At 37.4% G+C, this 16,993-nt stretch overlaps 1 protein-coding gene across 2 annotated transcripts in view; it reads left to right on the forward strand.

The window, feature by feature from the left end:
- eps15 (epidermal growth factor receptor pathway substrate 15) overlaps positions 1-15,691 on the forward strand; it is a 68,628-nt gene extending 52,937 nt beyond the window's left edge. Inside the window, exon 25 of one of the 2 annotated variants that reach the window (XM_057841081.1) lies at positions 14,757-15,691. In XM_057841081.1, the coding sequence (XP_057697064.1) occupies positions 14,757-14,897 (141 nt within the window). In that variant the 3' untranslated portion in view covers positions 14,898-15,691. The remainder of the gene's footprint in view (positions 1-14,756) is intronic. The other variant, XM_057841080.1, reaches the window with a different exon arrangement.
- The last annotated feature ends 1,302 nt before the right edge of the window (positions 15,692-16,993 follow it).

Here is a 16,993-nt window from a genome sequence, read left to right on the forward strand (position 1 = left end):
TGTATATAGTCAAATCGTCTCAAAATATGATTCTAATTCACATAATAATGCCATTTAAGACTTTTTTTCTGGTGTCATATGCTCTTGAAGGTTGGGGTTATAGCTGTTTTTGTTAACTTTTATTTTGCAAAATCACTGAAAAAATACAATTTTGAATGAAAAATAAATAAAACTTCTGGCTCCGTGGCGACCTTCACGTCGGGGAGTACCGGCAAGAAATTCTAGCCACTTTCACCCCTGGTTTTATCACAATAGATTGGTTTATTTACATTTCAAAAACCAGAAGCCATTCATTTACAAATGTGATTGCACTTTGGTTTACATATTTAAATGTTCAGATATTAAGATTTGAATGAGGCAAAATAACATGCTTTTTCTCTCAAATATATTGTTATAATCATTTTAGGGCTGTCAAATGATTAAAAATTTTAATTGAGTTAATCACAGCTTAAAAATTAATTAATCGCAATTCAAACCATCTATAAAATATGCCATTTTTCTGTAAATTATTGTTGGAATGGAAAGATAACACACAAGACGGATATATACATTCAACATACGGTACATAAGTACTGTATTTATTATAACAATAAATCAACAAGATGGCTTTAACATTATTAACATTCTCTTAAAGCGATCCATGGATAGAAAGACTTGTAGTTCTTAAAAGATAAATGTTAGTACAAGTTATAGCAATTTTATATTAAAGCCCCTCTTAATGTTTTCGTTGTATTAAAATTTGTAAAATGTTCACTCAAATAATAAACTAGTAGCTCGCCATTGTTGATGTCAATAATTACATCATGCTCACTCATAGTACTAACCCATAAAATCAGTTGGACCCAAGCGCCAGCAGAGGGCGCCAAACACCAAAAAACAAGTAACAAGCGGACATTATACCCTACCGTCATTTTAATCTGAGCGGGGCATGTGCGTTAATTGCGTCAAATATTTTAACGTGATTAATTTAAAAAATTAATTACCGCCCCTTAATGCGATATTTTTGACAGCCCTAAATAATTTGTTTCAGATGTACTGTAATTATTTTCTGTATAAAAATTAATTTGGTGTTCAAAAAGTCTTTTTCAAACTTGAGTCTTGAAAAAGATGGGGTCGTCTTATAATCAGGGCCGTCTTATTCGGGCCAATACGGTAATATTTTCACTATCCTAAGTGTGGGTATATATATGTATATATATATATATTTTTTTTTTTTAATTTATCAAGTCCTCTATGGTAATTTCTGGGGTGGAATCCCCCCCCCAAAAAAAAACACTTTGTGGATCAAAAAGTGAAGGGTCTTTCCAGATTTTTTTTTTACAGCACACACTTTAAATTTTACACAATCCACATAAAAGATATTAAAACGTCCAGTCACTTAGTAAATTTATTTTTCCCCAAGACCAAATCTTAAAAATACACTGAGGCAAAAAAATGCTTCAAATTACTTTTTCAAATCTCAAATTAGTCAGGAATACCCACTAAAACGCCCTTTTTCACTTGTAATGATAAATTTTGATTTCAAAATGGTTAGAATTACATTTCGGGGATGTTAGCACTTTCATCACAGTCTCTTATAACAGTGGGAACCTTTGTTTGAATAAACATAACGTTTCAAATTTTTATTATTAACAGACCATGTGTTCTTCTTCTTGTTCTCTAATTTTATCATGGTAGAAAAAGAAGTAAACAGTAAATGGCATGATACACTGGACTTGACATTAGTTTTCCAAAAGAATGGCTAGAGCAAATTTGTACTCGGTTCTGTTTTTCATATTTTATAAAAGTTAGACTAGCTTAAATGTGTGACTTTACTTCAGGCAACCTTGATATAAGTATAATCAGAATAAGATACCGTATTTTTCGGACTGTAAGTCGCACCAGCCAAAAAAGGCAATTAAGAGGGGGAAAAAAACATAAGTCGCACCATAGTATAAGTTGAATTTTGTTGGGAAATTTATTTGATAAAATGCAACGGCAAGAACAGACATTTCATCTTGAAAGGCAATTTAAAATCAAAGAACAACAGGCTGAATAAGTGTGTGGTATGCTAACGTTACATGACGCATAAACAATGAACAGAGTACTTGCCTGGTATGTTAACGTAACATTGCTATTAAGAGTTATTCAGATAAATATAGCATAAAGAACATGCTAACAAGTTTACTAAACCGTCAGTGTAACTCCATTAAGGCTAGGTTTATACCGCAGGTCTTAATGCACAAATCCGATTTTTTTCTTGTTTTTCCAAATCGAGTCAGGCATTTAAGGTCTTAACGGGACAGGTCGCATAAAAGTGAACCATTTCAAATCCAATCTAGGTCACTTTCATATGTGGTTAAAATCCAATCTGGCATAGACTTCATCATGATAGTTACGGGACACGGGGCCAATTAATAGGGGTCCTGCATTGTTGGCGTGGCCGTCAAAGCTGACCGAGTGGAATCACAGACCGAGAGCTTTTTGCATTGAAAATTCTTGTGAATAAATGCTTAAATCCCTTAATTCTTTATAGATATGGATGTAAAACAGTCTCGGTTCTTGGTTAAAAGCACAAAAAAAGTGCAGTTAGCATTTATTTTACATAAATATCTCGAAGTACGATGCTAGTCTGTCAGTCACTGTGGTGGCCGCCATATGTTAACAGACTTTTCCGGTTAAAATTCTTGTGAAGAAATGCTTAAATCCCTGAATTCTTTTTAGATATGGACGTAAGGCAGTCTGGATTCTTGGTTAAAAGCAAAAAAAAAAAAAAAACAGGCAGTCAGTTAGGATTTATTTTACGTAAATATGTCAAAGTAAGATGCTAGTCTGTTAGTCAATGTGGCGGCAGCCTTATGTAAACAGATTTTTTCCGGTGAAAATTCTTGTGAATAAATGCTCAAATCCCTTAATTCTTTATAGATATAGACTTAAAACAGTCTTGTTTCTTGGTTAAAAGCAAAAACAGTATAGTTAGCATTTATGTAAATACTGTATGTCTAAGATTGATGCTAGTCTGTTAGATAATGTGGCGGTAGCCTCACAACAAAGAGCTTTTACGCTGAAATTCTTGTGAAAAAACGAAAAAATATAATACCTCTAATCCTTAAACAAATTATTCCTGGGACAATCCTTCCTGTTTGTATGCGGACAGTTTTCGTATTTTTTTAACATCAATCCGGCGTTGGAATCGCTGCATGTGTCGCTGCGACCGACTGCGTATAATTGAAGCGGATTGTTGGATGGCCCACTCCTTGAAGGCGTGGCGCAGTGAAGGTCGAATCTGACCCGTCAATATCATTATGAAGTCTATGAATCTGGGCTACATTTCTCCAGAACGTGGCTGTGGTCTGAACTGTCAAGTCCCTCAAATCGGAATTCATGCAGTAATTACGTCAGCAAAGAGCGAGCGAGACAGGGATGGAGCTGTGCATTAGTGTTAGGGAATTAGTGCGCATGCATCATTCTAGAACAGGCTCAATGGACAAAGGCAGTCTGAACGGGCACGCCAAAAAAACAGACCAAAAAAATCAGAATTGTGCATTAAGAACTGCGGTATCAACCTAGCCTAAATCCAATGAAATCTTCGTCCTGAAATTGTGAAATGATATAGTTAGGGTGACAAAATATCGAAATGGTGATATATCGTGATACTTTCTATCCCAAAAGGTTATTGATATGCTCCTGCCAAGAATCGAGATATTGTCTTAAAAAGGTGTCACTGTCAAAATTAGAAAGGAACGGAAAGGTTGCTACCAAAATCCACCATAATAGTGTCTCAGTTAACTCTAAGGCTGCATTGACGGTGCTGGACGCCCAATCCATTTAGACTGGGAACGTTCTTTCATTCAAAACCAGAGCATTTACAGTCATTCTGTCCGATTTTCAGGGCATTTACAGGTCACTTGCTGTTCATTTTAGGGCATTTACGGGTCTTGAGTTTGAGTCACTGCCTATTCATTTGGGTAATTCCCAGGTCATTTCCTGTTCTGTAACGCAAAATAAACAGGACGTGACCCATAAAATACCCCAAAATCAACAGGAAGTAACTGAAAATCGACAGGTAAATGACCTTAAATGGCCCAAAATTACCTCAGTGCCTGGCGTTGGCTGCCACTGACGGCCATAGACGTTCAATCCGTTTGAAGTGGGAGGGATGGCAGCGAATCATTCGCTGCCATTGGATGTCTACTAGTGATAAACTCATTCCAATTCACAGCAGAAACTTGTTTTTCTGTTTTATTATTTTTAGAATATCCAAGAATTATTTCCTGAACAATGTATCAATAATTGTTGTATCGTCAGATCATCGTTATCGTGAGCTTTGTATCGCAAATCGTATGGTATCGTGAGGTACCAAGAGATTCCCACTCCTAGATATAGTAATGTTTAATAATATTACACAGGTCAAATAAGGAGGCGGACTCTAATGAATCTGTTTTTTGTTGTTGTTTTTTTATATCAAACAGCTCTGCACAAAGAGTGTCCAAATACAATTTCAAAGCACACTCTCTTGTATGAAAATTTAGTTTGAATTGGAGTAAGTGTTGAAAGGAGACTAAGCTGTTATAGGAATGGGTTTACAGTTGTGGTCAAAAGTTTACATACACTTGTGAAGAACATTGTCATGGCTCTCTTGAGTTTCCAGTTATTTCTACAACTCTGATTTTTCTCCAATAGAGTGATTGGAACAGATACTTCTTTGTCACAAAAAACATTCATGAAGTTTGGTTCTTTTATGACTTTATTATGGGTTAACAGAAAAAGTGATCAAATCTGCTGGGTCAAAAATATACATACACGGATCTGAAAAAGCGAATCATTGACTTGAACAAGTCAGGAAAGTCACTTGGAGCCATTTCAAAGCAGCTGCAGGTCCCAAGAGCAACAGTGCAAACAATTGTTTGTAAGTATAAAGTGCATGGCACTGTTTTGTCACTGCCACGATCAGGAAGAAAACGCAAGCTATCACCTGCTGCTGAGAGAAAATTGGTCAGGAGGGTGAAGATTCAACCGAAAATCACCAAAAAGCAGATCTGCCAAGAATTAGAAGCTGCTGGAACACAGGTGTCAGTGTCCACAGTCAAGCGTGTTTTGCATCTCCATGGACTGAGAGGCTGCCGTGCAAGAAGGAAGCCCTTGCTCCAAAAGCGGCACCTTAAGGCTCGACTGAAGTTTGCTGCTGATCACATGGACAAAGATAAGACCTTCTGGAGGAAAGTGCTGTGGTCAGACGAAACAAAAATCGAGCTGTTTGGCCACAATGCCCATCAATATGTTTGGAGGAGAAAAGGTGAGGCCTTTAACCCCAAGTACACCATGCCTACCGTCAAGCACGGTGGTGGTAGTATTATGCTGTGGGGCTGTTTTGCTACCAATGGAACTGGTGCTTTACAGAGAGTAAATGGGATAATGAAGAAGGAGGATTACCTTCAAATTCTTCAAGATAACCTAACGTCATCAGCCCGAAGATTGGGTCTTGGGTGCAGTTGGGTGTTCCAACAGGACAATGACCCCAAACACACATCAAAAGTGGTAATGGAATGGCTAAATCAGGCTAGAATTAAGGTATTCGAATGGCCTTCCCAAAGTCCCATTGAGAACTTGTGGACAATGCTGAAGAAACAAGTCCATGTCAGAAAGCCATCAAATTTAACTGAACTGCACCAATTCTGTCAAGAGGAATGGTCAAAGATTCAACCAGAAGCTTGCCAGAAGCTTGTGGATGGCTACCAAAAGCGCCTAATTGAAGTGAAAATGGCCAAGGGACATGTTACCAAATATTAGCGCTGCTGTATGTATATTTTTGAACCAGCAGATTTGATCACTTTTTTCTGTTCACCCATAATAAAGTCATAAAAGAACCAAACTTCATGAATGTTTTTTGTGACAAAGAAGTATCTGTTCCAATCACTCTATCAGAGAAAAATCAGAGTTGTAGAAATAACTGGAAATTCAAGAGAGCCATGACAATATGTTCTTCACAAGTGTATGTAAACTTTGACCACAACTGTATCTGTGTGGTTTCCTCATAAAAAGAAATGAGACAACTTTACAATCTAACAACTCTAGTGCTAATATGCTTCTCCAAAACACAAGACAAACGGACACATAAGATACTGATTAGCATAATTACTAACTCACTTAGTGCTCCATGCTAAGTAGTAACGTCTCAACAACAAAGAATACAAACAATACAATTTGCTTCATTTACTCACCTCTGACGGAGGCACACTGGGTCTAACAACACAAAGGACAATCTAACCTTCCACAATTTTTATTATTATTGATTTAGCAACCCAACCTGAGTGTAGCAGTGAACTCTCTCTCTCTTGGTGTAATTACTGGCAGCCTCATATTACACACAAACAAGGACCTAAACGGGACTGCTCATATCTGCCGGCAAAAAAGTGATGATCAAATTCGTTGGCAACTAATTCATTAATCGATTTAATTGATTAGTTGTTGCAGCCATATTTCAAGTCGTATCATAAAAATGTTACCATTTATCTTTAAGCTGACGTAATGAGATTTTTGATAGTTAATCAAATATTAATATGTAGCAGAAAACCAAAGCAGTGAAGATTATTTTTTCAGGAAATTTGAAGGCAAATCCAATCCTCCAATCTGGTATGGCCCATTATGTCTTTTAAAACGACTCCCAAATGTACTTGGCATTAACTCACTGGCTGCCACTGACGCCGATATACGTCCAAGCCATTTGAAGAGGGAGGTTGGCAGTGAATGAACGAATGTTCATTCGCTGCCAACCTACCAGTTCAAATGATTTGCACGTCTACTAGTGATACTCATTTGACTTTATAGCAGAAAGATAAAAAAAAAGCCACATAATTTCACTGTCATTGATAACAATAGATGTCCAATTCATTTTGACCATGATCTCTGGTAACCTCTTCCCATCGCAATGAATTGGACGTCTATCGCCGTTTGATTCTTAAGACTCTCATCCTACGATCACATGACGTGTGTCACAAAGCACCCAGATGGCCACTCTTCCTCCTCCTCATCTGCAATTCACTTGAATTGATTTTCTGCGTTTTCATTCATTTTCCATCTGCATCACATGCTCCAGTTATCACGATACATGATTCTGTTTTGAACTTATTGATGCCTTATCCGTTGAAAATGTTCTTTTCACATTCCAAATATACACTCAGTGGACACTAGGTCAGGTGGAATTACTTAAAAAAAGTTAAAGCTTTTAGCGCCACTCGCTGTTGGTTTACTGTCTAGCTAAATATAAAACAAAGCATGAATTACACTTTGTGTTTTTAACAGGGCTGTCAAACGATTAAAATTTTTAATCGAGTTAATCACAGCTTTAAAATTAATTACCGTAATTTTCGCACTATAAGGCGCACCTGACTATAAGCCGCCACCCACCCCATTTGACACAAAAATGATATTTGTTCATAGTTAAGCCGCACTGGACTATAGGCCGCAGCTGTCCTCACTGTATTATTTGATATTTATACTAGGGCTGTCAAAATTATCGCGTTAACGCGCGGTAATTAATTTTTTAAATTAATCACGTTAAAATATTTGACGCAATTAACGCACATGTCCCGCTCAGAAAGTATTCTGCCTTTTGGTAAGTTTTACAGCAAGGCTTTTTGCGCTGTCCAACAGCGAACTCTTGTGGTCGCTTTGCGACATGGTTTATTTTCTTCTTTTCTTTCTTCATTATGGCTGCACGACGTCTCGGGCTGATAATGTTGTGCTTATATGATCCTTGGACAAGATTTGTCCGTAAGTATGGTTGTTGTAAAGAATGTACATATTATGTTAGTAAGCGAAATGTTATATTTTTTGTATGAGACGCTTTTTGTTTATGTTTAGTGAACCTGTATAGCGTGCTAAGCTAACGTTGTTGCTAATGCAATGCTTGTGTACTTTTATTTTGTAGTTTTACGACGGTCTAAAGAGGACAATGGTTTGAGGCCATTTTATTAATAAATCAGATGAAAAAGGAAGAAGTCTAATTATTAAGGCGTCGTTCACTAGCTGTCTAGCTTTGGAAAAAGTAGACGCTTCGGAGTGAGGACAGCATAGACAGATTTAAATGACAGTAGAGTGAAATGCCCACTACAGTCCTTATGTACCGTATGTTGAATGTATATATCCATCTTGTGTCTTATCTTTCCATTCCAACAATTTATTTTACAGAATATATATATATAATTTACAGAAAAATATGGCATATTTTATAGATGGTATGAATTGCGATTAATTACGATTAATTAATTTTTAAGCTGTAATTAACTCGATTAAAAATTTTAATCGTTTGACAGCCCTAATTTATACCAAAAGATATAACCGGTAACACTTTATTTGATAAGACCAAATGAACGATCATCGCTTCAAGAAGCTTCATTTGGCCATCACTGCTCCCTTGGGGGAGACCGTCAACCTCTGCTGCCACCTGCTGTCAACACTGTTGTTGTCCAACATGCCTCCTAGCATGCATTGCAGCGCTACAGATGTAAATAACAATCAAAATTCGTGTTCTGTGCTAATTATTTCTTCAGTTACTGTTCCAGTTGTTTCATTTATTGCTAGTTATAGTATTTGGTAACACTTTATTTGACAGTGGTACCATATGACTGTCATTAGACAATCAAAATTACGACATGACACTGTCATGAGCATTAATGAATGCTTATAACAGATGTCATTTAGTGCTATCCGGAAAATTATCTCACTTTTGAATAGATGTAAAAGATCCGAGCTGGACATAGATGGAGTTAGTGACATAATTTGCCGGATGACACTTAATGACATCTGTCATGAGCATTCAGTAATGCCCATGATAGTGTCATGTCATAATTATGACAGTCTTATGATGCCGCTGTCAAATAAAGTGTTAGCTATTAACCCAAATAAATCAATAAATAAGCTACACTGGACTATAAGCCGCAGGATTCAAAATGAAGGAAAAAAGTAGCGGCTTATAGTCCAAAAATTATGGTAATCGTAATTAATCGCAATTCAAACCATCTATAAAATATGCCATATTTTTCTGTAGATTATTGTTGGAATGGAACGATAAGACACAAGACGGATATACAGTATACATTCAACATACTGTACATGGGTATTTTATTTGTTATAACAAATCAACAAGCTGGCATTAACAACATTAACATTCTGTTTAAGCGATCCATGGATAGAAAGATTTGTAGTTCTTAAAAGATAAATGATAGTACAAGTTATAGAAATCTTATATTAAAACCCCTCTTAATGTTTTCGTTTTAATAAAATTTGAAACATTTTCAATCAAAAAATAAACTAGTAGCTCGCCATTGTTGATGTCAATAATTACACAATGCTCATGATGCTTAAACCCATGAAATCAGTCGCACCAAAGCGCCAGCAGAAGGAGACAAAAAACACAAGTAACAAATGGACATGACACTGTGCTGTCATTTTAATCTGTTTGAGCGGGGCATATGCGTTAATTGCGTCAAATATTTTAACGTGATTAATTTTAAAAATTAATTACCGCCCGTTAACGTGATAATTTTGACAGCCCTAGTATTTAAACAACTCCACTTTCGATTAAATTGGAACAGCAACATGTATATAGACAACAGGGTTTCCTCTAGGATTTTTTGAAGCTGTGGTGGTGGTGGGTTGCATCGAAGTCGGACAGCCCCACATGACGTGCCGCGGCAAAATTGCTTCACATCATTTTTTTTTAAACGTTTATTTTTTCCAAGAAGAAACATAACAAACAACGTGACAGTCAACATTTACAATGGAGTATTGGGGCCAAATAAAAAATAAATAAAATAACTATGAGATTAACTACACATTTTACGTACATGTACCTTAGCTGGGAGCTACGACAAAGCATTAGCATAAATTATTCTGTGGATAAAAATCTGATGTATATGAGGCAAGAGAAAAAAAAATCTAACTCTTACGACGAGAATGAATGTCGAATTAATACTATGAAAATAAAAATCGTATTATTACGTAGGACTAATGTAGCTGAATAATCATGTAACGAGTCACATGACATTTTGAGGGGAAAATGACGAGCAGTACTCAATTTGGACATTTAGGGATATACGGATACACGTAGTTTCTATGGGATGTACTCACTTTTGTTGCCAGGGGTTTAGATATTAATGGCTATATTTTGAGTTATTTTGAGGGGAAATAAATTAACTCTATTATATAAGGTGCACACAGACCTTTTCTTTGTGTCAAAGTGTCATTTTGTCAGTGTTGTCCCATGAAAAGATATACTTAAATATCGGCATAAATGCGAGGGGTGTACTCACTTTTGTGATATACTGTACGTACTTCACGTAGTGCGCTGCCACCGCCGTCAAAATCAACAATATTGAAAGCATCTTGTGTTTTACAAGTGGTTTAACAAATAAGGAAATCCTCAATATTTTGCCTCATTTACATCAAGTTATAATCAATTGAAGGATTTATACTAATGCTCCGTGGTAGCTCTCAGCTATGGTTCATGTACGTAAAATGGGTAGCTGATTACAGCTACATTACCCCTACTTAATAATACGACTGTTTTTCCTCGTAGCTATGGGGGGAGTTTGACTTTTGGTGCGGGTGGGGGGTGGGGGGGGCACAACATGTTGATTACCACGTAATGCAGTGTCAGCAATAAAATTACAAGAGTATTTATAATAATCAGTTGAAAATGAGCGTTTTTTTGTTTCCCATCATTTTTGAGGGGAATTCTAAATCAGGCTGCTTAGGACAGCTACACTTTTTGCCCAAAACGTCATCCATTGAATATCGTACGCCCGCTGGTGTTCTGTCAAATTTTGCATCCCCTCAGAAATGTCAACTTTGTGTTAAAAATGGCCGCAAATACAGCAGTTACAAAGTAAACACTACAAACTTTTTTTAAATAAAGCAATATTTACTTACGTTTGATCATGGATGGACATGTAGAAAAGTTCTCCTCAGACACATCCTGCCATGTTAGCTGCGCACAACAACTGCATGCCGCATTCTCACTGTTTATGTCTTCGCTGTGTAGTTAAGCATTCATTTACGCCATATTCATATTGAACATGTATGTTTACGATGTTACTTGTGTATTTAGCACCTGTGGATAAAATTCAGAGTCCAACTGAATGTAAAAGAGAGCTTATTCACCGCCACAACAGCTTTTGGAGAAAAATATTACAAGGATGCAAAATTTGGCAGAACGCCGGTGGTGGCTCTGTTGTACATTTAGCGTCTTTAGTGGGGCAAATTGAAACTCCGCTCACCATTTTGATGGTGCTCTCTGGCGTTTCATGGTCCACATTTTTAATCGGACCATGCCCCCCAGGCCCTCCCCTTAAACTCTGTGTATGCTCGTAGCAATAGTACGACTTACACCTCTTTTCTTTTTCTTTATTTGGCCCTTATATGCACGGCATTACCACAATTATAAATGAAAATGATGATCTATAGATATTCAGATAGACGTATTGTTAAATAATACAAATTATAAATTAGATTGTTATCTTTAAAAAGAAAAAAAAAACATCTCATATGCATGGTGTGGCGGTGTGCCACAATCGTTTTTGTGTAAGGGAAACCCTGGACAATATACAGTAAAATTCCCATGGACATACATTCTTTATCCTGTGTGCAAGGCTATTATTTTAGCTTCACAATATTAACTCATTTGCTGCCACTGACGACGATGAGTATCAAATTCGTTGTAACTTCGTTGAAGTCTCCAAGCCAACACAGATTGGACTAAATTCAATGGTAGTGTATAGCACATCAAAGTATAGCATATTTTAAATGTATGGCTGTATCAAGACAAAACTTTAAAACAGGCAATTTCTGAGGTAAAGGCAAAAACGTCTTTTAAAACGGCGCAACGACTGCATTTTTCGTACTTGCACCTGAGTATAAGGCGCATAAACCCAAAAATGTATGGTGAAGAGAAAAAAAAAACAAGTCACACTGGTGTGAGTCACGTTTTGGGAGGTGGATTAGAATTTAGCAGAGACTAAGAAACATACATCGCAGTAATAACAATAAAATGGCAAATAACAGGTTAAATAAGCGTCTGTTAACTAAGATATTCAGACAATGTACTAGGGCTGAACAATATTGGAAAAAAACAGATTGCGACTTTTGGAGGGGTTTGCGATATATTGCGAAATTAAAACTCGAAGAATTTTCACCAGATGACTTAAATAGCTCTGTTTGGGGATACTTTGGTGAATCACTATGACCGCATGGTATTCATTATAGATGTCCCGATCCGATCACATGATCCGGAATCGGGCCAATCACGACATTTTTCGTAGGATTGGAATTGGGTGAAAAGGAGCAGAGCGACCAAACTGTTTTTCTTGGTCACCATTGTAGCTGGCCTTTGGTACTTAAAGTTAACAATGATTGACAGGTTTGTAGCTTTGATCTGGCCAGAGACTCCTCGGTCGCTCTAGGATCAAAGGCGCAAATGTATTAGCAATGTGTTGGCAAACTCCAGTTGCCTGTTGACCAAGAAAAGCAGCAGGAGGGAGAGTGAAAGGCTGTACGAGCATGAAACAGAAAAAAACAAATCTATATTTTTTAAATTAAAAACCCGATCCTTTTCACCGCGCGAAAAATGGAGCGATGTCCGGATCCGTGACCGGATCAAGACATTACTGTCCTTATGCAGTCACTCTGAGATGCGTGGGGAAAACTTGGCACACCTATTGGATGTCGTGGCAGTCCACTTATGAGGATGTAGCTGGGATATGATGCTTCATTTGTGAATTTAAAAAAAGTTAAAATTTCCCTAGAGATGTTGGAGGCAACACCCAATCTTTTTTAATTGTAAAACTTTGAACAATTACCTGTGACGCTGGACTTTTTAACTGAAAATGTAATAGTTCTTTCTCTGAAAACTTTTCTTTCCAAACCATTCCAAACAATACAAATTTTCTTAAGATTTAAAATGCAGCAGTATGTTGTTTTAGGAAAATAAAATCACAAGGCTTTAAAAAATTGATAAACTTTCTGGGAAGAAACCTACTAAGATCATTTTTCATATCTTAATACCTTTTCATGCCGAGTTTGAATATGAGCCAAATGTGAGCTTTCACTAAACGGGTATTATCAGACTAAATTCACACACAAAGGAAAAACGTAAATGATCATGAATCATAAACATTGTGTTGGGGGTAAAAAAAAGGTGAGAAAATACAGTGACTCCTCCTCCCTTCGCTCTTCAATCTTCGCGCCCTCAGTCCATTGTGTTTTTTTTTTTTTTTTTTTTTTTTTTTTTAATTAAAAAAATAATTTAAAAATGCAGTATTTTATAGATCTGTCCTGATGCGATCACGTTGTCTCTCCCTCTCGTTCCTGCCGCTTTTCTCGGTCAGGCAGTGCACTGGAGTTGCTTAGTTAAAGATGATTGACAGATGTTAGGGTTTGATCTTGCCACAGATGCTTGGCAGCCAAAACTTCAAAGTGCCGCATGCGTCAATCATCGTTTAACTTGTTAAACAGTTGCTGTGGCAACTCATTGTGTGTAAGTGAGCAGCTTGAGCAGATTTGAGCGGAATCACTCAATGAAGCATTTAATAAAGACAAGCATTTTTCTACTTAATTTTTATTTAAAAATAATTAGGTATGACAGTGACATGTTTAAAACTGATCATAATTATTACATTTGAAGTGCTTAAAATAAAATAAAATTTATGTATACAAAAGTTGTTGTTTTTTATTTATACCGTATTGGCCCGTATATAAGACAGACCTGATTATAAGACGACCCCCTCTTTTTCAAGACTCAAGTTTGAAAAAATACTTTTTGAACACCAAATTAATTTTTATACAGAAAATAATTACATCCGAAACAAATGATTATAACAATATATTTGAGAGAAAAAGCATGTTATTTTGCTTCATTCAAATCTTAATATCTGAACATTTAAATATGTAAACTAAAGTGCAATCACATTCGTAAATGAATGGGCTTCTGGGTTTTGAAATGTAAATAAACCAATCTATTGTGATAAAACAACAAAATTGCAATAACTGCATTAAACATCAAAGTGAAGTGGACTGTAACTGTAGTCTTGAAACAAATCTGAATAAGGAAAAACATTGCAATGAAATAATGCAAACTGGTTTAACTTGAGAGTAGCTGAGCTCTGTCATGACAGAACATCGCTTCAATGATATCTGGCGCCATCTAGCGTCGTGAATGGGGAGAGTAGCTGAGATCTGTCATGACAGAACATCGCTTCAATGATATCTGGCGCCATCTAGCGTCGTGAATGGGTATAATGTCTAGACCGCGAATATAAGACGACCCCCTATTTTTCAGTTTTATTTCAATGCAAAAAACACTGTCTTCGGGCTAATACGGTACTTTGGGGGAAAAAAGTGAAAAAACATGTCTTATATGTATCTCTTTCCAATGCAAAACCTGAATAAATACATTGAACACGCACCTTCGCGGATTTTCCCTAATGGTGGCAGATTCCGGTCCCCATTAACCGTGAAAAACAAGTGATCACTGTACTCAACAAGCACTTATGTGGTTATATTAATGACCATGAATGTCCGCGACCACTGGCGCAAGCCATTTTTCGTAATCGACCGATCATTGATTTACCAAAATTCATGAAATCTGCCCCTATTGATCAATCAGGGCCGATTTCATGCACCTTTAGAATGAAGCTGATATCTCATTGTACTGTACATGATGGTAACGAAACCTTTTGTGTGTCATCTTTTTCCATGAAAACCTTTTTTGTGCATTTCAGTACCCAACGGAGGAAGACATGATCGAGTGGGCAAAACGGGAAAGCGAACGGGAGGAAAAAGAGCGTCTGGCCAGGCTCACTCAGCAGGAACAAGAAGACCTGGAATTGGCCATCGCTCTCAGCAAGTCTGAACTCTCCTGAAGGGCTTCACTCCCCACTCAATGGCCCCCTCCTCCCGGCACAGCCACACGTGGCCTCTTCAGCACCAAAGTGGGGAGCCTGTAAGACTCTTGGTCCAAAACAATGACCTCAAGATGGTCTTGTCCATCCTGTCATGAAGACTGTGGTTAAAAGGACAAACAGGGCTTTCGAGAACTATGTCCCTTTTTGAATTTACTCCAGAATGTAACTTATTCTAAACCTGCACTCACAGCTTTATTCACTAACCGAACCCACTACAGTCCATTTCTCGCTCGTTTTGTGTAGATTAGCAGCCAAAAAAAAAAAAAAAGCATCCAACTGGAATGTAGCAGCCATAATGACTGAATGCGATTTTATCCCCCAAGCAGGTGTGAAGTGCATGCCAGGTTCATACTAAAAAGAGACTTCTGAAACCATGCTTCACCTAAGAAAAGCATGAAATTAACTGCATCTAAATAATGGTTGTGTTGTGAAATGAACATTAAGATTCAAAACGAGTCTCTGTATTTCCACATGTAAACTAAATGTAACACTTGAGAAACTTGTTTTTTTCGGAATCTTTTTAAATACTGTAATAACTTGAATTTTGATTTATTTTTTAAAGACTTCAGTTAAGGGTGCGCCTTGGCAGTAGTGACATTTTGGTCATGCTACTGAAGCCCCTTTGAGTCTGCGTTTGTTCAAAAGCGATGGCAGACTTCACTTGAACACTGCTTTCCTAACTTTGTACAGCAAAATGGAACAAATAAATGCATAGTTCACTAAATGTAAATAATTGTTCAGGGTTGTTTCTTAACATTCAAACATTTAGCGTAATTTTCGGACAATAAGCCGCTACTTTTTCCCCCTTATTTGTTGATTTATTTGGGTCAGAGTCATCTGGCAAATTATGTCACTAACTCCATTGATGTCCAGCTCGGATCTTTTACATCCATTCAAAAGTGAGATACAGTAATTTTCGCACTATAAAGATCATCTGACTACAAGCCGCCACCCACCAAATGTGACAGGAAAACGGCATTTGTTCATAGATAAGCCGCGGCTGTCCTCCCTGTATTATGGGATACCTACACCAAAGATATTAACCGGTAACACTTTATGTGACAGCGGCATCATACTACTGGTCCTTCTCAAAAAAATAGCATATTGTGATAAAGTTCATTATTTTCTGTAATGTACTGATAAACATTAGACTTAATACATATATTTTAGATTCATTTCACACAACTGAAGTAGTTCAAGCCTTTTATTGTTTTAAATGGATGATTTTGGCAAAAAAAGTCAAGAAAAAACAAAAATCCCTCTCAAAAAATCAGTATATCATGAAAAGGCACTCTAAAGAAGCTACTAACCTTTTTATCTGAATCAAGGAATGAACTCAAAACCCCTGCGAAAGATTCCTGAGGCTTTTAAAGACTCCCAGCCTGGTTAATTACTCAAAACCATAATCATGGGCAAGACTGCCGACCTGACTGCTGTCCAGAAGGTCATCATTGACACCCTCAAGCAAGAGGCTAAGACACAAAGAAATTTCTGAGCGAATAGGCTGTTCCCAGAGTGCTGTATCAAGGCACTTCATCAGGAAGTCTATGTGAAGGAAACGCTGCACAACCAGAAGAAGTGACTGCACCCTGAGAAAGATTGTGGAGAAGGGCCGATTCCAGACCTTGGGGGACCTGCAGAAACAGTGGATTGACTCTGGAGTCGAAACATCCAGAGCCACTGTGCACAGGCGTGAGCTGGAAATGGGCTACGGGTGCTGTATTCCCCAGGTCAAGCCACTTTTGAATCTGAAACAGCGGCAGCAGCGCCTGACCTGGGCTACAGAGAAGCAGCACTGAACTGTTGCTCAGTGGTCCAAAGTACTTTTTTCAGATGAAAGCAAATTTTGCATGTCATTCGGAAATCAAAGTGCCAGAGTTTGGTCAAGTAACCACAGTCAGTGATGGATAGTCTGTGGTGCCATGTCAGCTGCTGGTGTTGGTCTACTGTGTTTTATCAAGGGCATGGTCAATGCAGCTAGCTATCAGGAGATTTTGGAGCACTTCATGCTTCCATCTGCTGAAAAGCTTTATGGAGATGAAGATTTCATTTTT

This window comes from Corythoichthys intestinalis, chromosome 7, assembly GCF_030265065.1.
Source record: "Corythoichthys intestinalis isolate RoL2023-P3 chromosome 7, ASM3026506v1, whole genome shotgun sequence".
Lineage (NCBI taxonomy): Eukaryota > Metazoa > Chordata > Actinopteri > Syngnathiformes > Syngnathidae > Corythoichthys > Corythoichthys intestinalis.